The sequence below is a fragment of the Chelmon rostratus genome, chromosome 16 (genome assembly GCF_017976325.1).
Source record: "Chelmon rostratus isolate fCheRos1 chromosome 16, fCheRos1.pri, whole genome shotgun sequence".
In the NCBI taxonomy this organism is placed as follows: domain Eukaryota; kingdom Metazoa; phylum Chordata; class Actinopteri; order Chaetodontiformes; family Chaetodontidae; genus Chelmon; species Chelmon rostratus.
In genome coordinates this window covers 18,519,150-18,541,317 of record NC_055673.1, presented here as the reverse complement: position 1 = coordinate 18,541,317, position 22,168 = coordinate 18,519,150, and the positions used below count along the sequence as shown (strand labels likewise).

Sequence of the window (22,168 nt, the reverse complement as noted above, 5' to 3'; positions counted from 1 at the left end):
CCATTCATTAACCCCTTTCACTCATGCAGTCTATCCCTGACACATTCAGGAACATTTCCTACATGGGGTCATGTGTGAAAGAGAGCAGGGATCAATAATCAGGGAAGTCTGTACTGCCAATTTCCCACCTCAAAACCTTGTAATATTTTAGGGAAGTGGCTGTGTTGTGAATGAAAGCAGTAACATTGCTGGGACAAGCATATAAAGAGTTATGTCCGTGACCATGCATGTACTATATACAGTATATCCAGCCTTGCCCCACCTTCCTCTTCCTCTTCTGCTTCTGTTGTGTTTTATGGCAGTTTGCATCTAATAGTGATGCATTACCACCATCTGCTGGACTGTCCCTTGCCCCAGATATTACGGCATTGTCATGGCTTGTGTGAAAAGGCGGAAGACGTAAATATCCTGAATGAAGCTGCTAATGTGTAAAAGAGGGTACTGGTAATTGAACCTCAAAAAACATGCTGGTGGCAAGCATTGGGATTAGGTGATATGTTAAAATTTTACAACCAGCCACTGTCAGCCCAACAACCGTCAATTGCCGATATATTTGCACATTGACAGGATTTACAAGCATAACAAAAGCAATGCAAGAAAACCCAGTTCTTAGGAAATGAACTACTTTGTCTTGCAGTAATACAGTGGAAAAAATCGTGTGTAAATTAAAGGTGCTCTGTGAGGTTTTCTTGGAAACAAACAAAGATATGTTTGCTTTCAGTGTTTCTCACCAAATTGAACTGTGTGTAGCTCTGAGTCCTAAAAACACATCAAAGGCATTTCTGTCCTCAAAAAACATTTGTTTAATAGACTTTTTGGATGATTGAAGTCAATTAATGTTTACACCCGTGTTTGGTTTAGGACACACCTTTATGCTAATTTTTCGTTGCTGTTGTTTTTGTTATCTATTGTTATTTTGTTATTATTATTAAGCCTCCTGAAAGCTATAGACTTTGCTTTTAATTGAATTCATTTGTACTGGATTGTAGCCAGAGACGTTTTTTTATTAATTTAATTCTGTTTGACTGACTGATGCCTAAGCATGAATGTCATGTCCTTACACTTACATTTGTTATTATGTGGGGGTTACCCCAGCTATCTAACAAATGTTTGTTTACTGGTAAATTTGAGTTCACAGTTACTTAGCATTTTAAAAATGTGCTGGATGTACATGAAAATGCAGCGATATCAATAAATGAGTTATTCTGTCTGCAGTTTCGGGAAAATAAATTAAGCGCCTAGTCACAAAGGCCCAGTTCAGATTTCCAATTAATATTTTTTTGTAAGCCCCCACCCCATGCACACCCCCTGTCCCTTGCCAGTAAATAGGTGGGTTCAGTTTTCCAGTAAGGGCTTCATTTCCCAGTAATGCCTTACTCACTCACTGTGCTTCAGCCCTGGGGGAGGGAATGACACAGGAGAAGGCTAGCCTTTACCAATGAGCACTGAGCAAGCTAAGTCATTGTCCGCCACCTAGCTCCACATCCATCATATGTTAAAATGGTTCCTTATATACCCAGTCTGTTTCAAAGACTAGTTTGGCCCTTTTCAGGATTTTCATATTTGGTAATGGAGTGTGAAGTGTAAATCCTATTAATGTCAATTACTTTTTTGTTCTGTTAATCCCTAGTTTGCTTATCCAATACAAATTTACTTTATGCACACGTGACATTTCTAAGTTTGTGTAGGAGTCCTTTTGATGGGCCAGTATACTCTATCAGAATATCCTGTCAGACAGTCGAGTCTCTTCAGAACACCCCAAGTACAATCCTATGAATGTCGTTCAGGAGAGACTGTCTGAAAATATGTGCGCATATTTAATCAATATTGCATCTCCCCTTCTCAACCATTACAACAACTATGAACACATTTGATTTCCATGTTGTCTGACCTTGTTGTAATTGAGTATACCGTAGCCTGCGTAGAGCCTGCTGGTTTATGGAAACTTGTCATTTCCTTCAGTCTGAGTGCACCCTGAGTGTTGAAATTGGTTTTAGCCTGAACATTTGTATTGTCAAAAACAGCTGTGTGAACAGTAAGAGGAGACCTTGTTACTATTTTGAATGCAATTGTCCAACAAAGCCCCAACCAGATATTTTTGTCGTTGTGGGAACTGGTTACTGAAAGGGAACAACAGAGACTATTGTTTTGCTTTGTTGCATGCAGGAAGGGATCTGATTTTCTTTCGTATGATTTTCTTTTCTGTCATCACGAATGTAATCAGATTTGCGGTCGCCCAAATACAATTGGCTTGTATGTTCAGTTATTCTTTGCGGCTTGTTTTCTGTCTTTGTAATATAGACCACTGATTATAGTTCCTTCAGTTCCTCTCATGTAAGCCCAGAGCATACATTGCATGTCTGCAGTCAGTTGGCCATCAGCTGTAGCCTTTGCTGTGCATTCAAGTGCAACTTGTAATAGAACACACAAGGCACTACATCTGCTTTTGTCTGAGCTACGTCTCTGAGGTCAGCATGGTGTACCAATATGAGAGGATGAGAGGATAGTGTTGTGTGAGTTATGGAGAGGAGCTGGGGTCTGTCCCTTCTGCAGGGTTACATAAGCCTTCCAAAGAATTTCTCCCCTCCCAGGGCATTGATGGTGACGATAGTTACTGCTGAAACACCTTAACAGCTAAAAAAATGTTGTTTTTTAGGTTTTTTGTGGAAGTTTGCAGTTCCCTGTCTCGAATAGGGGTACTAGGAAAAAAAGTTCAGCAAACATTCAATCAAAAGAATAATCAAATACCTCTTTTATGGCTATTATGTTGGCCCAGGACCACATAGTCTAAGGCAGTGGTCATGATTTGAAAAAAGGTGTGCAACAAGAAGAAATGCATGCCTGCATTACATTGCATTGCAACTGCATTGTTCCAGTTTCAGGGCCCGGCTATTGTGCAGGCTATTCAAATATATGGTGGAACCATAATTAGTATTGTTAGCTACACCTGTGCTCTTCCTTCTATGACATGTCATCTGGAATGAAAAAGGACTTTTACTCTAAGTCAAGCCTGACATTCTAAAATGAATCTTAATGATATCTGACGGAAGGCCTGACAGTGATGATAACTGTGCTGCAGCCTCTGGCAATAGTGACAATTACCGGGTAAGTCATGTCTGACTGTGCTAAAGCTAATGATATCTGACTGATATCTACAGCTCTACAGTGTATCAGACTTAGCAAATGATAGCTGCAAAGACTGACATGGTGTGCCCCTTCACAGCTCTGTATTCTGGAGGTCCCATTTAAACTAAGCCAGTTCAAATTTAAACTGCTCTGTTACCAAGAGTCAGTTTTCAAGTAATGTCAATTTCTTTTTAGTCAAATCACTAATTTGCCTGAAAGGGCTTTACTTTCGCAATAACAACAGTCTTCATTTCCCCTGGCAGCGTTTGGCAGTTGCTGGCTAAAAGTATGAAACCTTTATACAAGTATTTAACATACACAGTGCTTGATTCAGTTTTTGGAAATTGATCTCATCTTCAGACTCAGGAAATCTGGTTAAGACCCTGATATTATAAAAGCAGGCATGGTGATGCTTTGACAGGGATGGATTTGCAAAATCTCTCACTTCATGTTAAACTTCAACTCTAATGGAGAGAGAAGTTATGTTTCTTGTTTCCTTATGAAGGCTGTGGAAGAGAAAATCAGATTTGTTTGCTTTGGCTTGAGTCTTCTCCCAATTCTCTGCACACAGATGCATCATTAATTTTTGAGTTAACCCACTGTTAAAGCATACATTCAATTGAAGATCATTTAGTAATAGAAGCTCAGAAAAACTGTAGAACCTTGTTGATTCTCCAATGATGGAAACAAAAAGATTGATGGCAAAATGCAGGGTTTCAGTTGGAAGATAAGGCTCGTTGGGAGTCAGTTCCCCACTGATAATAATGTAGAGGGTATGTGCACACATGAGTGAAAATGTTAGCCTACTTAAAGAGCATGAATGTCAGTTGTTACTCATCTCAAGCACTGGCAGTCAGAGAGGGTCCCACGTCGTGTGTGAAGTGGAAATGGAAAATTGGATTACATCAAAGGACTGCCCTTGGCTTGCTGTGATGTCACCCTCCAGCATAGAAATACATATGCAGCTCCATCTTAGAGACACCTAATGATATGATAATCCTACAATGTGCCATTCTGTGCTTTAGATTAAATTGTTGTCAACATGACAACACGCCTGGCTGTGTGCGCACATGGCGTCTCAGGAACACACACAAATAGTCTTTTATATACTAGTGGTGGTGGTGGGGGGGTAGGGGTACCAGAGCAGGCTGAGAGTGGACAGAAAGTGGTTGCTGGGCAATGAGCGGCTACAATGCATCGTGTTTATAAGGATGAGGTGAAGTTGAACTAATCAGGTTGACGGCCTACCAATGCTCTTGTATCTCCTCAGGGGCCATTTTTGTGTAGCTTTAAAGTAAGGGAGACAGTGTGATGATCAGTTGCAGTGGGAGGTCTCAGGATTTTATTGTAGTTGGTCACACATTTCCACAACTTTCCTCTACTTTTCGCCGTGAAACTTTACTGCTCTATTCTGGAGTTCTGTAGAGGAATGCTATCACTTAAAACATATGGCTTTGTGAATCACCAGTTTTACTCCCCCTGTCTGGAGTTCGCCAGCAGAGAATGTTTGTAAGGAAACCTAACCCAACACTGACGCTGATACAAGGCCAGAGGAATTCCTGTAACTTGAGTTTATACCTCCTGGGTTCTCTTTTCCCCTTCTCTCTCTCTCTCTCTCCCTCACACTGGGCATTTCCTCTGCCGCCTCCTGCCTTTCTCATCAGCACTCTCTGTCTGCTCTGTGTCAGAGACAGCAAACATTATGGATGCAGAAAGTCTCCTCAACGTGATTTAGCAGCTGTTGCTGTTGAGGGGCAAGTGATTACATTTCATCACTCCTGGAAGTATCCGTGTGAGTGTGTGGCAGTAGCGTTTTCCTTTCTAAGAGCATCTCCCATCTGTAGGTAGTTACCCTCTGAAGAGGATTTTAGTGCGTGTGTGTGTTTCCACACAGCCAGCAGAATTGGATTATATGAAGTTGGACTTCCAGGGTTTTAATGTGCAACATGTGCCCAGTAATTAGAGCGCATTCCCTGTTTCCTGTGTGTTGTGAATGTGTTTCATGTAGGCTAAGGGGGAGTGTGTATGTGTGTGTGTCCTAGCTTTGATGTCCATTTGTGGACTTTGGGCCATATAAATTTAATGGATAGAAAGGAAGGCATTTATCACATGCTCTTTGACAACAGGATTTAAAACCCATGCAAAAGCTTGAACCTGCCACTTCCGACTCAGTGTTTGGGCACAAATGGGGTTTTAATTGGCCATTATTTGACCTCACTCAACAGGATTGCACTATTAACACATTTAACGTTAAAGCCCTCAACCCTATTTGGGGGACACTGCACAGCTTCCAGCCACAATTTGTTCACCCTAATTGTTTTGTTTTGTTTTGGTTTTTTTTAAATATTAGCAAAGACTCCACTAGTGTGTTAGCAGTTGAGATAAGCAGTTGGCACACTTGCTGTAGTTTGACTATGTTCTGCTCTCAAGCTTCAGACCATTTGCTGTGGTCATGATGGCATTAAAGGACCATAGCAGTGTGTTTGCAAGTTTTAGCTCTGAACTGTCTTTAGCTCTTTTAGCTAATTTTCTGCTGTACAGATTTAGATTCTTTGATGGATTTCTTTAATGGTCCTACGCCGCAGTAGTTTTGATTTTGGCTGCAGTGTTGACTAACAGACTCTTAAAGCTTGTGACAAGTGACAAGTAAAGGCCAATCTCCTTAGGCTGCCGAGCTGGTATGCAAGCCATGTACTTGTAGGTATGTATGTAGGTATGTGTGTATGTATGTATGTAGGTACGTAGGTAGGTACGTATGTATGTATGCACGTATGTAGGAAGGACAAACAGGAGATGCATGTATGAAACCTTCGGGTCAAAACCATGAATGTTTGGTCAGTCTTGCAAATATAGCGTGTTAATGTGTAGGTTTTTGGACCAAACCGTGTTTATAATTATGTTTTGTTGACATATGAAGAATCAAGGCAACACTGAAAGCTCGATGTGTGAGTGGTAGGAGGCGGAGAAAGGGAAGTCTCATCAAGGATTGAGGATCATTAAGCATGTGGTTTGTTTATTATGCTCTCTAATGCCGCAGTAACCAAGAATAGCTGGTTTGTGACTGTGTATGGATATGTACATTTGTTACGTCTCAGCTGCTCAACATTTCATTCACACAGCTTCTCCATTTCATCCTTCATTTGCTCAAAGCTCTGGCTCCTTCTCATGTTTCTCTTCTTCACCTTGTTATTGTTGTTGAACCCCTTTTTCCCTTGATTTTTATCAACAACCGTCTCTCTGACCCTTTCAGTCCCTTTGTGCACTCTCTCTCTCTCTCTCTCTTTTTTTTTTTTTTTTTTTTTTTACTGCTTAAGTATTAAGCCCAGGACAGTCAGTCACATGCTCGCTGGGTAAGGAGGCCAGCTGACTGTGGTTTGTTTTCCTTCTCCGCTGTAGGGCCGGCCAATCAGATCACTGGCTTACAGCCACCGCCCCCCATGTTGCATCTGGCAGAGTTTCAAAACATCAGCAGGCATGTCCGCGTGCGCATTGTGACGGTGGCAACAAGCCAACAGGGGTTGCCACGAGAGGGCGGAGCGGCTATGTCGGTGGAAGGAAAATAGCAACGGGGAAAAAGATTGATGAGGGAACAGAGAGAGGAGGAAAAACTATATGTGAAGAAATATGGAGGGTGTTTGGAAAAGATGAGAGTAGGTGTCAGTGAGCTCCAGAACAGGAGCTTTGTCTGGCAGATGGTATTCATGGGATTGCTGGCAATGTTGGGATTGAGTATTCCACAGATTATCTATCTTGGGCATACCAGACTTGTTGAGGGCTGGTGCTGTCTATTTGGCCTTTCATGAGTGAAGTTACTTTGTTGAACTTTCTCCCCTTCCCCAGCTCTCTAACCCCAACAGATACAGAATGTTGAAGCAGCAGACAGCTCCACAATATGATCACTGTATATATTTTCTTCACAGAGGAAGACATTTTTTGTGTGTGAGTGCTTAAACCGAGTCTCTTGACACTTGCTTCTGCCTGATGTGTTGGAAAGGGGAGTTATCACGTAAAAGCTATTTTGTCATTTGAAAATGGCTGAGGTTACAGAGAAAGACAATATAAAAACTGCACAGCCATTTATTCTGGCATGGTTCCAGGCGGGGTTATGAATGACTAGTTACTTCCTTTAAAATGAGCAAGGCACTTTAGCCTCAACTGCTCCAGTTGGCTGTTCAGTGGACAGCAGTTGAACAGGAATCCTGTAGTTGAAATTGTAGGTAATTAAGTGAGTGTAAAGAAAGGTGTGTAAAAGGTGCATTCAGAAGATTTGTCCAATTCTCAAGCGAAACCACCTTTCTTAAATGTGTTTTGCCCAAGCTGTTAATAACACTGACATCTGACATAAGCTTCTAGGAATGTCCCTTAAGTTAGTGTGTGAATGCATGCGTGCACATCTATACCTTTCTAACTTTTCTTGCTTCTGTCTGTTGACAGGCAGTTCAAGAAAGACCAGGCAGAGACAGGTATTAAGAAAAACTGCATGCACACCTAATCCCTGTAGTCTAAATAAATATACTTAAGAAACGGTCTATATGTTTTTAAGAATTAAAGCAAATTCTCTAAAAATGTGTACTTGTAGCTTTAAAAACAGTTTCCTTTCAGCAGATGTTTTGAATGATGACACAGCTGATACAAACCCAGCGGCTTTAAACAGAAATAGAATTTGCTTCGGTGGGTTTCGAATTATTTTCTTAACAGTTTCTTGACAGATCACATCCTGCTAACCTGAGCTCCTCTCCACTGCTGCTGGAAAAATAAAATCCCAGTGGAAACAGAGTCTGATCTCATCTCTAGAAATAAGCCCACATCTCTCCTACCTACTTCAGAATGGGTCACAAACAGTATTATCTTTCTAAAGTGATATATTTATTTAATTTCAGTTCCTTGTGTACATGAAATTATAAATAATGTGAAATTCATTTTAAAGTTTGATTATGAAGATAAATACACTCATTATCTGCTGGAAGTATGTTAGCATTGTGGTGACTTTAGTCAGATAAATCATGATCTAGTACCATGTTAACTAGTGATTACAGTGGGCATTCAGACTAAATAATTGTCAAAAATGCATGTTGACTTTTTTCCCTCGTGTTTTATATTTGATTAGATTTTCGTTTTACTTCCCACAGAAAAAATCCATTCATTTCTAGTTTTAGATCGAGTTTCAATTCATTGAAGCCATGACTTTGAAAGGCACTGCAAAACAAACTCTGACGTACTTGTCAAATACATTTCTTGCTTGTCACATACAAGGGAGAGATGCATTACCCCAATCAACTGACGTCACATGAGAACGTAGTGAGCAGTCCTGCCCATACAGCCATGGTCCTGCTGCCCTAGTCGCATTACCTTGCAGCTAGCTAGCTAGCTAGATAGATAGCTAGCTAGATAGCTAGCTAGCTAGATAGATAGATAGATAGATAGATAGATAGATAGATAGATAGATAGATACGTTATTAATCTCCAAGGAGAAATTTGCAGTTCCAGCACCTCAAAAAGGTGGACAGACAAGGCCATGCAAAATAATACGCAAGATCATGAGATCAGGCAAAATTCAAGTCCTGGTTTGCTACATAGTCTTTCCTCTGAATATACAGCAGAGACACTGAGGGATAGCTTCCATGGTGGAAAAGGTATTGCCAAATCTCTACCAGTAGAAACATTTCTACCTTTGCACAGTATTTACCATCATATCAGCCAACCGTACAAGTGATGTTGTAGAGAACACTATAGAGAAATGGAATTTGGACATGACCATCACAATGTCTGGGCCCTACCAGTGAAATGTGGTTACGTTCTTTGAGAGAACGTGCTTCCACAGTTCTCAGAGCAGCCCTGGTTTTCTAGCACCACAGTGTGACATTACATGGCCCTTGTCCCCTCCCCCCACCGGGCTGTGGAGGCAAGCAGTGAGTGCTACATACAGTGATTCTACTGGTTAGTTGAGCTCGTGCCCTCTCCCCCAGTTCCCAGTACCTATGAGGGGAGGGGGGAAGGGAGAGAGGGAGGGAGGATAGGGGGTTGATCCTACTGCTGCCTACACACTGTGTGAGCACAGGGCCTGGCACATATTTCAAATGTTTCCCTCAAGATTTCCGTATTTTGCTCTTGTCAAGCTTAAACATGGTGTGATACTGTCATACGAGTAATAGATAAATAGCAGGTTACAATGTAAATGTGTATTAATGTCAAGTTATGTTATTACAAATCACTAAAAATGTTCTGATGCTCCTGTTCTTTTTGGAACTTGTCTGTCTCTGCTACTTTATATTTTATAATTACCCATTACACTTTCTGTAATTTCAGCAGAGATTGGCAAATCTCCAAATGGATTGTTAAAATTGTTGTTGATTTTGCTTTTTCTAATTGATTGATCAACTCATCTTTTCAGCATATTTTAATGGTTTTTAAAAGAAATAAGGTGGCAGCAAAAACAAAATGGCAACAAAAATAATCCCTGAATTCTTTTGGAAGTATCGCTGTGGTTTATGACAAGACATTTTCAATCACACACACAAGCACCCCAACATATGTGGGTGTGTCTAAGTAAACTCGTAATGGAGGAGCGTAATGGTTGAGAGGGTGAATGAGAAACATCCGGTGCACTAATGAAATACAATAACTCACTCAACGTAGCGGGCCCTCCTGCTCGGTGCTTTTATAGAGCTGGTGAAGGCATGTTTGCTCCAGCCCCTCTCCAATAGCACTTCACTACTAGTATTTCACATTGTGTGCCTCTGTATGTTCTTTATTATGCATTTTGCATGCAGGTCAACATATGCTTCTGTTTGCATATTTTGTTAGCGCATGCTACATGTTGTGTGATAAATAAATTCTGTGGGTGAGTCACCTCTGCCTGACAGCCTTCCCTCCAGGGTGTTCTCTGTGGAATTTACAGCTTTGTCAGCGTGACACCATGCCTATTTCACATCTTTTTGAGTTGTTTTTCACATTTAACATCACATGCACGATGGAAGTTCCTGGTGTGCTCTTGCATATGTGAGGATATCCGGCGTGTCCAGTCTATGGCATAGCTGTGATGTGCCCAGCCTGTTCGAGTACCACATGTTTTATGGAGTAGCTATATTACTGCCTTGCAAAGAATTGGAGCTGTGTGATGCATTTTTGTCTTTCAGTGGTTGAATTAAATAACTATTTGTGGCAAATGACTTACAGCTTGTAGAATGATGGGTTTGAGAGAGAGGAAGATAAAGACTTAGGCAAGCAGAGAGGGAACAGGATCCTTCCATGAAGACCTCTGGGAAGGACCGGTATCCTGTGTGAGTCAATAATATTGAGTGGTGTTCCAATAGGCCGACGTGTTATGTAATCTTCAGCCCTGTGTGTATGAGTGTGTTTCACCGCGAGGAGTGTTATGCTGTTCATGACACATAAGCTGCAGATAGCATTAAAGATAACTGAGGCTTTTTCCATGTATTTGTCAAAGGATCTAGTTCTGAGAAATAACAAGCATGTGTTCTTCTGTTGTTTTGCATTTTGCGATGTGTCACATACACAAATTGTGACTGTAAACATGAGATAATACAGTCATATGATATTAGTGCTATATTTCTGAATGATCCATATACAATCTCATGGGTCAGTTGTTCTTAATGGTTTGTATGTTTATATGTACATATATGGTTTTGATGTAATTTCATTGTGATGAGTGCAATGGTGATAATTGGGTTATGTAGTCAGTATGTCAGGAATTGTAGTTGTTTCCAAGGTAACAACATTTATCCAAATAAATGGTAGATTTTAAAAAAAGCTGAATAGTATACGAGTCTTGTAGCTGCATATGATGTTTTTCCCCCCTTATGTTTTTATGTCTGCCATCAGAAACTGAAGTGCACCAACACTAGATGATGGAAACATATAGCTTGTTGCAATGTCAGTATTTTCATGTTGGGATCCATTTTCCTATTGCCGTAAAAATGTGTAGTTCATTAAACCACTCGGCATGTAATTGTAAATATTGGAGCTGCTTCATTTAATGATCTGAGTGCTGATCGCAGTCCTGTAGATACTATGGCTCAATCGCTCACCAGAATCCATCCTGTCCTTGCACCATCAATCTGTTGGTCCCCCATCAACAACTGCCTCAGCTCTCTGTCCGTTTCTCCACCTCCACTCCAGCCTAGCTGCATTCCTTGCTTTTGTGTGCCCCATCCCCTTGGAATTTGGAGATGTCAGTAGGTGAGGAGGGGGATTGAGTGACAGAGCAGTGCAGAGACTTTAGTAGAGGACAGGGCTCAGCAGAAAGAAAAGGCTCCAAGAGGAGCTTAAGGAGAAGGCAGAAAAGAAGAGGAAGTCAAATAACGGGGGAGGTGTGTGTGTGCGTGTGTGTGTGTGTGTGTGTGTCATTAGATTATACTGCTCCCCAAGGGAACACCCATTATTGATGGTTTGATTGCTGGCCCCTCCCCATCCACTCAGGTCTCCTGCTATTGGAAGCCATTGATCTGGTGTCTCTCTGGGATATGATGGCTAGTGCATATTTAATTAGCCTTCCATTACACCCAATCAGCATTCAGACAAGGGGTTTAAAGCAAAGCTTAGGTTTTAGCAACAACAAATAAATGTCATTTTTTCTTCTCATCCTGAGGGACAGGGGCACTTTTTTTTGTCAACAAAGATCAGTGCTGCTTTTGAGCATTTCTGCTAAAATAATAGAGATACCTGTAACATGGCATACATGGGTGTATATTTCAGTCAAAGAAATTTAAGAGAGAACTTGTGTTATCAATCTGTATCAGGAAAATTGTAAATTTTCAGGGAAAAGTAAAACCTTTCAGCAGAATTCCCGACAAGCATGAGACTGTTGCCAACGTAATTACAGTAATAAATTGTTTGAAAAATGTGAAATGGGATTAACGTCCCTTTATGGCCCTCCTCCTCAGATGTTCATAGATGGTCCAGAATGAGTATTGATCTAGTTTTGTTGGCCTTTGGTCCTTCTGTGCTCCTTCTGGCTCTGTGTTTTGGAAGATAGAAGCTCTCTGGGGTGTCGAGCCTATTTGAGCCTCCCTGGTAACACATGCATATGGATGACTTGTTTATCATTCATGGTCTTTTCTCATTTATTAGCTGTGTGTGTGTGTGCATGTGCATGACTCTTAACTTTGTGATTAATGTGTCCATCCTGTCTCATTTCATTGTCAGCCTTTAGTGACTCACAACAGTAAAACCCATTAGCTCTCATAGAGCTGGGTTGTGCTCTTATCAAGTCATAGACGGAGATGTGATGATGACAAATGATGATAAAAACAGTATACAAAATGTTCAGGTCCTTAATTACTGTTAGTTTATGGTCAGTTTGGTATATTTTTGGTACAGCATGGGGTTTTGAAGATTGCATTTCTTTAACACTAAACAGTGACTTACTCATGCTGTGAAAATAAGGCCTCTAAACATTTCTACATGGTTAGTAAGTAATCTAAAAGAAGCAGTCGCTATGTCACTTTGTTAATTTATCCATCTATGTCTCTGTTTTCCCAGGTATTCCTGTTCTTCTGTGAAACCTGCTCAGTGCCTATCTGCAGAGAGTGCAGTGTGGGCCGTCATATTGGCCACACCTTCGTTTATCTGCAAGATGCCGTACAGGACTGCAGGGCCATCACCATACAGCTGCTGACAGATGCACAGCAGGGACGACAGGCCGTGCAGGTGAGACAGGAACCCAGGTTGTATATCACAGGGAATAAAACGGACATATCCGTTAATCATTTATCCATTTGTTTGCTTGTTCTGCCTCCTATATCTGGAACCAAGGCAGTGGTAGTCAGGCCTTTTTTTGTATTTTGACTTTATTACAAAGTTTTGATAAATATGAAAAATTAGTCAAATAATCAGTTTAAGAGAACGTGGTCAGATGCTCTCATAATTGCAAAGAAAATGGTCCTGTATCACTCCACAGGACTCAAATAGGTCAAACTGATGCAATTCATAACAAAGCCAAGAGCTTTTCTGCTCTATTCTCCGAGGCCTGACAACAAAGACGATCCTGAAGATCAAACCATACAAATCCACACAAGCCGAGGAGAGCAACTGTGTCTTGCCATCGTCCCTCGCCCCAGCACAAAGAAACCAGCTATTAGAGATGATCAGCTTGAATATGTTTGAGACTGACCAGTCCTGGGCTGCAGGGACGCCTGGGGTTAGAGGTGTCCAGCTGGCCCTGAAAAGGGGTGGGTTGCATGGGGTGAGGTCTGGCGGGGGCAGGGCTGAAGGTCAAAGGGGAGGGGGAGTGGTGAGGAGGATGGGGGAGGGTAGATGAGGTATTTAAAGGATTTCAGAGAAAGGAAAACTCCCCTCCTCTTTTCAAAAAGTGGAACACTTTGCCCTTCCCCGATTCAGTCACTCTCTCACTCCCTCCCTCCCTCTACCGCCTACTCTCACTCCCACACATACACACAGTACACACACTGCCTCTCTCCATTTTCCTTATAGGTTGTTGGGCAGCTTCTGAGATCTCCTTTAAATTTTATCTCACAGTGAAACATGCAGAAGTGAAGAAAGGATGAGAGGTTTGATAACTGTCTAAATAGTCTTGTTGAGGCTTCTTTTGACTATGTCCAAAAGCACCATGAGTAGCATTGTCTGTCACCGATCTGATGGGAATGGTTTCCTGTTGTCATGAAACAATTGATTTGTCAAAATGACAAAAACCTGCTTGCCAACTTTTTGATAAGCATCTAATTTCATTCAGTCATTCATCAAAGAACCAGATAAAGAGTCTGCAGCCACACTACTGACTATGAGAGTGTGATTAGGCACATTAGCCTGTTAACATTGTGCCAACATGCTCATGTTTAGCAGGAAATCTTTGCCATGCTCACCATCTTAGTTTACCATGTTTTTATGTTGCAAACATGAACAAAAAGTATGTGTTCTTAGTCTTGCAGGTATTTGGCACTAGAGAAATCTAAACTTATCTAAACTCATGAAGTAGAGGGGTCACAAAAGTTACTACACTTATACTGAGGTGGATATGAATGTCTGTTCCAAATTTCATGGCAGGCCATCCAGTCTAAATGTTCTACTTGAAACACAAACGTCAAACTCATGGTGGCGCTAGAGATTAAAGTCAGGGCATCAAAGTTGTTAGGACACACTGTCTGGGAACCAGGTATGCCTAGACAAAATTTCAATGCAATCACTGTAACTAGTTTGGATTAAAATGCTGCATATAAGATGGTTTTAGCTCCTGAAATGTAAGGATTTCTTGCTTTTCTCAATGTTATACTGTCTCATTGGGAATCTTTTGAGTTTTAGATATGCTGCTTGGATAAAACAAGCAATTTGAAGATGTCACTTTGGGCTCAGGGAAATTTTGATGGCTAGTAATGATTGTTTTTTCAACATTTTACACACAATTAATATCCTAAGTCAGGCATGTCCAAACTATTCCATAAAGGGCCGTGTGGCTGCAGGTTTTCGTTCCAACCAAGGAGGAGCACACCAGCTTAATTAGCTGAGCTCAGTCTTCAGCTGATAACTCAGTGATCCCTTGATGTTGATTGGCTGGCCTGGTGTGCTCCTCCTTGGTTGGAACGAAAACCTGCAGCCACACGGCCCTTTATGGAATAGTTTGGACATGCCTGTCCTAAGTAGATAAAAAGGACTAACACATACATCCAAAATGAAAATAATTGTCTTATAAAGTATTGTAAATGTCATATAAAATATAATCCAGCTTGCTTGTGTAACAGGGATAGGTCACACGCAGGCGTTGTTCAATGCCTGGAAGGTGTGGCAGCGTTGTGACCTTGGTACAGACAGAAACATGAAACACTAGCTGTTCCACTAAGGCCATATGACATGTTGCCATGTACTATCTCCTGACCTTTGAGTGACCGGTTCACACTTTGGACCTTAATGGATGTGTGCTTATGTCACTCTGAATGTTCTACAAATCCCACTATATCGCTGCATGGATCTGCTCAGTTAACTGCGAGACTCCAGGCCAGCAAAATTTACAGCTAAAACCACATTTCACCGCGCTCTCATTCTGTTCTTGACCAGTGAGAGTCAAATCCACGACTTGAATAATTTGTTTAATGAAAAGCGGCAGGGCCTGTGCAGCTGAGTCGTGACAAACACCACCCACCATCTGGCAGTACGTTGCAGTGTTTGGTTTGTGTTTGTTCATTTTCTCCCAGGTCACCATGGGAGTAAATGCTGATGCCAGAGTATATGTAAACACACACACCACACCACACACGCTCCTGTCCCCTGAGGTAGGAAATTTCCGCCCACTCCACACCCATTATCTTCCCTGACCTCTGACCCTGGACTTGTGACCTCCTGGTTGGCCAGAGATCTTTGACTCTGCAGTTTGATTGGTCAGTTTGACCCTCTTTGTGTTCCAAGCTGCGCTCTTCTGGGAATGTTGTGGAAAAGATGGAAAAAGAAGATGGAGCGGAGAGACTATGAGACCAAGAAGCAGAGGACAGAAAATTAAGTGTGAAAAGTATGAAAAAGAGAAAATAAGAGGAAACTTAGCATTTTATAGGAATACACAGAGATAACTTGAGAAAGGTGGTGGCTTTACATTGCACCCTGCCTCCTTCCTCACTGTCTTCCTCCCCCAATTCTTCCAGGACTCCCTTCCTGCTGTTCCTTCTCTGGGGTCCTGATTTAGTTGACCTTTTAGCCATCCACTTCAAATGGGCAGGCGAAAGAGAAAAGGACCCTGCTGCTAGGCTTTGTTCTTGCAGGGGTGCAGTGGGGGAGGGCACTATGTGTCTTAAAACAGGGGTTGCAGATGACGACCTGTAGAGATTTAGGTGAACTTTGATCCCTTGGGCCGATATCACAAAGGAAGCTTTATCCCGCCTCCCCTTCGTCCCTGTGAGGTCCGGTTCACCCTGTGACCTCCCAGAAAACGCCAGAGGAAAAGCCAGATAAAATGGGGGGCGGGGGGACAAAGAGGAAAATGTGCATTTAGCCCAAATTGTGGGTTATAAAAGCTATAACCCTCTAATAAGGTGGAATTGTTCAAGTTTGTGCAATACAGTTGCTTTTTAGTGGCTGTATTATCTAATTCCATTCAGTGTAGTGAAAGGCACAGGGTAAAAACAGCTTCTTGTTCAGTGCAGACAGTCTTAACTATAAATACCATACCAAAAGAAACATTGGTAATGTTTTTTATAGGGATTTGTAGGGGTATTATTTGAAAGTGTTCAATTGATGTGTGAGTTTTGGTACCAAAACAATATTTTTATTGTCTCGTCTTAATTTAAGGAACGTAACATTTTTTCACATAACAAAACTCTATTAAATTTTACCTTGATAAGATATATTCTTAGGTTGGAATAGATTTAAATTGAACTAATAAATTAAAAAAAGACAATCAAAATAATGAAATATCTGATGAAAGAATAAGTAACCAAACTTTAGATTGCAGTGCCAACTTTTGACTCTTTGAGGCTTTTCAATACTCATTTCCATAGGCACTTTTTAGTAGGTTCAATACTGTACTGTGATGGGGAAAACTGTTTCCAATATAGTGCTCATAGATTTAGAATATAAAGAGTGAGCAGGGGTTCAGCCCAGCAGGAAGTTGCTTCATCTTGTGCAGTGTGAAGTGACTTCCTATTCCTGACCCATGTTTCCTTTTCCTCTCAAAAAGAGCCACCACCAGACGTGAGAAAGGAATAGATCACCAAAACTGAGCAGATGTTTGTACATTCAATTGCCAGGAAGATGCCACATACAGTGTTCTTTCTTTTAGTGCTTCCTGACCCTCTGCATCCTGTTTCTGGGGGGTCATCTGTATCCTATCTGACAAATAAAACAGACCAGTGGTGCATTTGAGCATTTGCCCGTTCCTGTCCAGTCCTTAATCACGCTACAGAGTGAGCAATAAGTGGTCATTTGTAAAATTCCTTTGTCTCTCTTTCTCTTGCTTCAGCTGACTGTCGGATAAGATGATGGGGTGTAATGCCACTTCAGTAAGATCACATCATTGTGTTTTGCCTCCTCAGCTAAGCATGGAGAAGGTTCAGGCCATGGCAGAGCAGGTGGAAATCAAAGCCAAGGTGGTGCAGACTGAAGTGAAGGCCCTCGTCCTCAGACACAAGAAAGCACTTGAGGAGAGGGAGTGTGAACTACTGTGGAAGGTAAGCTGAAACTTTCATGAACTTCCAGTCTGTTTGTATACTGGGCAGTTTTCTTTTTATGAATTAAGTATCCTGTAGGCGTCCTTTAGTGGTGAGCAAGCTAATAGCTAAGAACCTGAAACCTCATTCTGAAGAAGAAAACACACACACACAAATCCTGCTTTGTCATGATTCCTTAATTCAAATTTAAACTTGTTAAACAAAACCAAGATGCTGGTTACACTGACAGTTTGGCCCGAGCGGTGCGCTTGAGGAACCCTCTGTAAAGGATTCCCAGGTTTAAGCTTACCCAGAGTGACAAGAGTTTTGGGTGAGGGGAAGACCCCTTATCCCTGAGGCCCCTCAACCCTGCTTCCTAATCCCTAATCCATGAGTAATTAATGAATAACCACATAAAAAGGAGACTGCTTCATGCATGACATTGTACCAGTCAAGTCTCTAACGCACTTAGACGTAAAAAACACACAGAATCTGCATCATCATCATCAATTACGACTGAAGGCAGAAATTTGTAGCTCCGGCCCTGACACAACATAAGAAATAATTTAGTCTAACACACACCAGTCTACCAAACTCTTATTTCTCCTCTTCTCCTGAGACCAGGCTAAATGACATCGTAAAAACTGAGCTGTGACTTCTCCCTCAGATCTTACATCTCCTGTGTGTCTATGTGTGTGCAGGTCAAAGAGTCACAAGGAAGGTTTTGACTGACCCATGTTCCCCCTTTAATCCTTTTTACACCACCACAGTACTCACTCTTTATCCCTTACCTGATAAAGTTGTAACAGGCAACCATAGCACATCCCCAAACACATTGAGTCTGTTTGTTTCCTTTTTTTTTCTTTCTTGTGAACTAACTACTGACTGACAGTTAAACATGCCATAACTATAGCTGATTGAGGAACAGTTTTGAAAGTTTCAGGAATATCAGTGGAGACAGAAGAAAGCTATGCATAAAGTACAAGGGTGCTGATAGTTTGTTTATGAAGGTCAGAGGTGGTAGGACGCTGTCTTGCTGTGGGTTCACTACTACATGTGTTATTGAAGTAATTTTGCGTGGCACATGTGTGCATTAGCAGAAAATTTTGATTTTGTCAGCAACTGAGTGGTCATGTAAGTTATTTATCAAGCAAGCTGCCAACCTTTAGATAGCTCATTCTCTGAGGTAGTTGCTGCAGTTTTGTTTTAAATGGATTATTCTGGGGTTTTTTAGACCAGTACATGGACAGCTACACTAAAAATGCTACACTCTGGCACTTTCTTTATCTGCCACCTTCTGCAGCTCTGCTCCTGAATGTGTGAATGTGTAGCCCAGGAGTTGTGCAGGTGAAGTTGTAACCAGTAAGTCATTACTTCAAAGAACATCAAAGTCTCCTTCTCTCTGTCTCTCGAGTTTTCGTTCTGTAACTCTGTGAAATACATACCAACTCAGCCATTGAGTGTGTTCAACTTACTAACTGAAACTAGTTGTCTGTCCATCAGAAAGCCTAACTGGAGCCTTTGTCCTCAGTGACTATAAAGTGTAACTCTAGTCTCACAGATGCAAATTGCTGTTCCACTTATGCCAAGGATTAACAAAAGACCCTTCTCTTGTGGAGTTTTTGTTTCTTTCAGTCCTTCCTTACTATCAGAAGTCTTTTTAACCATAGAACCAGTCAGCCTATTGTGTTATACTCTTTTTGTTAGGTGACCGTAAGTAAGAGCTCAATCTCTGCTTCTCAGGTTCTCCTGCACTCTTTAAAGCTTTATTCTCACTCACTATACTGTAAATTTATCTGGGTCACCGTAACAAAAATGTGTCGTAATTAAGTAACGGTCAGACTTATTCTTATTGATGACCTGAATGATTCACCCCAGAAACACTTTTTTCAGTTTTGTTATTTAGCTATCTCTTTGAAAAGTCTACTTTGTATACAATGTTGCACATAGTTATCTTATTGTCTTCTGCTGTATTGTTTAGGCAAGAAGAAAGAAACTTACTGCAGTTGCTCATAGTTGGTTTAGAAATGTTTTGTAGGGCAGAATTTTTGCTGAAAGAGAACCTCGTTACTAATCTGGAACAAGAGTCTCTCGTAAGTGTGTTTTCCAGTTGTAAAAAAACCCCACTAATCCTTATAACATAGAAATAAATGTGATTTGAAGTAATACAAGTTTATGATTTCATTGCAAGTCATTTATATTTTGACAGTGTCCTACAATTAGATATGTCCACTGTTATCTTAATACAAAATTTCCCCTCTTTGCTCACCGAGCTTGAGTCAACTTCAAATCAATTTTATGACACCTACAATCTACCGGACTGATAAATATTGACGCTGTGATGCCCAATCAAAATGGTGTGCAGGCAACTAGTGCAAAATCTTCCTTTCTTCTTCCTGAATGTCTGGACAGACTTGGCATGGTCATTGCTGCCATCCTGTGGGCAGACTTGCTGGTAACAGTATGTGGAATTGGGGTATTTGGAGACTTGAATGTGAAATTCCACATGCAGTTTACTTGTAAAATTAAATAAAGGAAAAGTGAAAGAAGTGGTTGCAAATGTGGGTAACCACATCTAAAGGAAGTGGTCCAGTAGTAGTTACAAGGTACTAAATTAACCACAGAGTGATTTTTTGAAACCTTTTTGTTGTATTATTTAATTAGATTAGTCTATATTGGGCATTGTTCATGCAGTTGGGTCACAACAGAGACCAGAAAACCTTATAAAATATAAAAATATATTCAGCTGTGTCTGTAATGCCAACATTACTGATAATAATTTTATGTCTGCCACTGTCATGTGCTTTTGTTGCTTTTTTTAACAATAAAATCCCACTTGAGCATGGTAAACATCTGGTTTTTATCTCTTTTCAGGTGGAGAAGATCCGTCAGGTGAAGGCCAAGTCTCTGTACCTGCAGGTGGAGAAACTGCACCAGAGTCTGACCAAGCTGGACAGCACCATCGCTGCTGTCAGCCAGGTGCTAGATGAGGGCCGCCACCTCGATGTGCTGCTGGCCAGGGAGCGAATGCTCACTCAGATCCATGAACTCAAGGCTCTGAGGGGCCTGCTGCAGCCACAAGAGGATGATCGCTTCATGTTCACTCCTCCAGACCAGGTAGGCTCTGAGACCCTGTAGATCATGTATCATAAAGAAGTGGTCAGCACCTAATGCTTGGATGGGTTTTAACATTCTGAATGCCTGATGTAATAATAGTATGTGTAGGAGAAGGTTTATAATTGGATCAATTCTAAGTTTATAAGGAAACCTTTAAAACCACAAAGCAACTGAATATATTCCATCATGGTTCTCACAGGCTCTGTACATAGCCATCCAGTCCATGGGCCTCATAAGCAGCGGAGCCTTTGCCCCAGTCACCAAAGCCCATGGTGAGGGTCTAAAAAGTGCGCTTCGTGGAAAGCCCGCCTCTTTCACCGTGATTGGATATGACCACGATGGTGAGCCACGTCTTTCCGGCGGGGACACAGTGTCAGCAATAGTCATGTCAGTCACAGATGGTAACCTGTCTGCAGTGGAGGTAACGGACCACCAGAATGGCTCGTACACTGTCAGCTACCTACCCAAATGTGAGGGGGAGCACCTTGTGTCAGTTTTGGTGTGTAACCAGCACATCCAGGGCAGCCCCTTCAAGGTAATTGTGAAGTCAGGGCGAAGCTATGGCTCCCTGGGCTCCCAAGTGTCATCCTTCGGGTGCGAGGGCGAGGGAGATGGTCAGCTGTGTCGTCCTTGGGGCATCAGCGTGGACAAGGAAGGATACGTGGTGGTGGCCGATCGCAGCAACAACCGCATACAGGTAGAGCATGATCTTCAATCTCTCTCTCTACAATCACACTGCAGTAACAAAGTGTAGTCAGAGGTTTGCTTGTTATAAACCTTACTATTCAATCCCTGGCAAGTGTCAAAAAACAATTTTAATTGTAGCACTAAAGTGAGATGATGACAAAAAATTAAGATTAAAATTGGATAAAACAAACAAGTTACTATTGTCTGCATGCAGTGATCTAAAAGCATCTCTGTCGCCCTTTTTTCTGTATTCTTCCCTCAATTTCACACTGACTTAACACGTGACAAAAACCATTTGAATTGTTGTAAATTGTACAACTGCGATTCTAGAAACGTTGGGTTGCTGTGTAAAACATAAATTAAACAGAATGGATCATATTCTGATCTGAAAACAGTACAACCACAGTCTATTTAATGTTGTTAATGACCTCATCAATTTTCATTGATTTTTGTAAATATCTGCTTATCCTGAATTTGATGCAGCAACACATTTCAAACAAGTTGTGACAGGAGCCACAAAAGACTGGAAAAGATGCGGAATGTTCCAAAAACACCTGTTTGGAACATTCCGCAGGTGAACAGGTTCATTGGTAACAGGTGATAGTATCATGACTGAGTATGAAAGGGGCATCTTCAAAACTTTGTAAAACCACATCCCAACTTCTCGGGGGTAGAGTTCATAGTAACCTTGTACTGTTCATTTGTGTGCTAAAATGTTTATGTATGTTTATGTTTAAGAAGTTTATGAGTCTGCTTAGCAGACTTTGTGTGTTTGAATATTGAAAAGTGAAGCTTATTTCCTCCTACCTCCTCCTCCTTTTGTTGCTTCTCTCTCCAGATATTCAAGCCTTGTGGTGCCTTCCACCATAAGTTTGGCTCTCTGGGATCCCGGCCTGGTCAGTTTGATCGTCCCGCAGGGGTTGCATGTGACAGTCAGAGGCGAATCATTGTGGCTGATAAGGACAATCACCGAGTGCAGGTATGAACACCCATTTAGACACAATCAACACAGTTCAACTTATTTACATGTGAATCAGAAAGTCCAAAAGCCACAGGAAAGCTGCTTGAGAAACAATTTAAATGTACAGTTGTGTAAGTTGAGAAAGCGTGTTAAAGAAAGCATGCCTCTGAAA

At 41.4% G+C, this 22,168-nt stretch overlaps 1 protein-coding gene across 1 annotated transcript in view; it reads left to right on the top strand.

Annotated features, from left to right (window-relative positions):
• Window positions 1-22,168, top strand: part of trim71 (tripartite motif containing 71, E3 ubiquitin protein ligase) — a 29,633-nt gene that overhangs the window by 2,846 nt on the left and 4,619 nt on the right. The window contains exons 2-6 of the mRNA XM_041955324.1: window positions 12,628-12,795; window positions 17,118-17,252; window positions 20,106-20,348; window positions 20,548-21,045; window positions 21,874-22,014. Coding sequence (XP_041811258.1) covers window positions 12,628-12,795; window positions 17,118-17,252; window positions 20,106-20,348; window positions 20,548-21,045; window positions 21,874-22,014 — 1,185 coding nt within the window. The remainder of the gene's footprint in view (window positions 1-12,627; window positions 12,796-17,117; window positions 17,253-20,105; window positions 20,349-20,547; window positions 21,046-21,873; window positions 22,015-22,168) is intronic.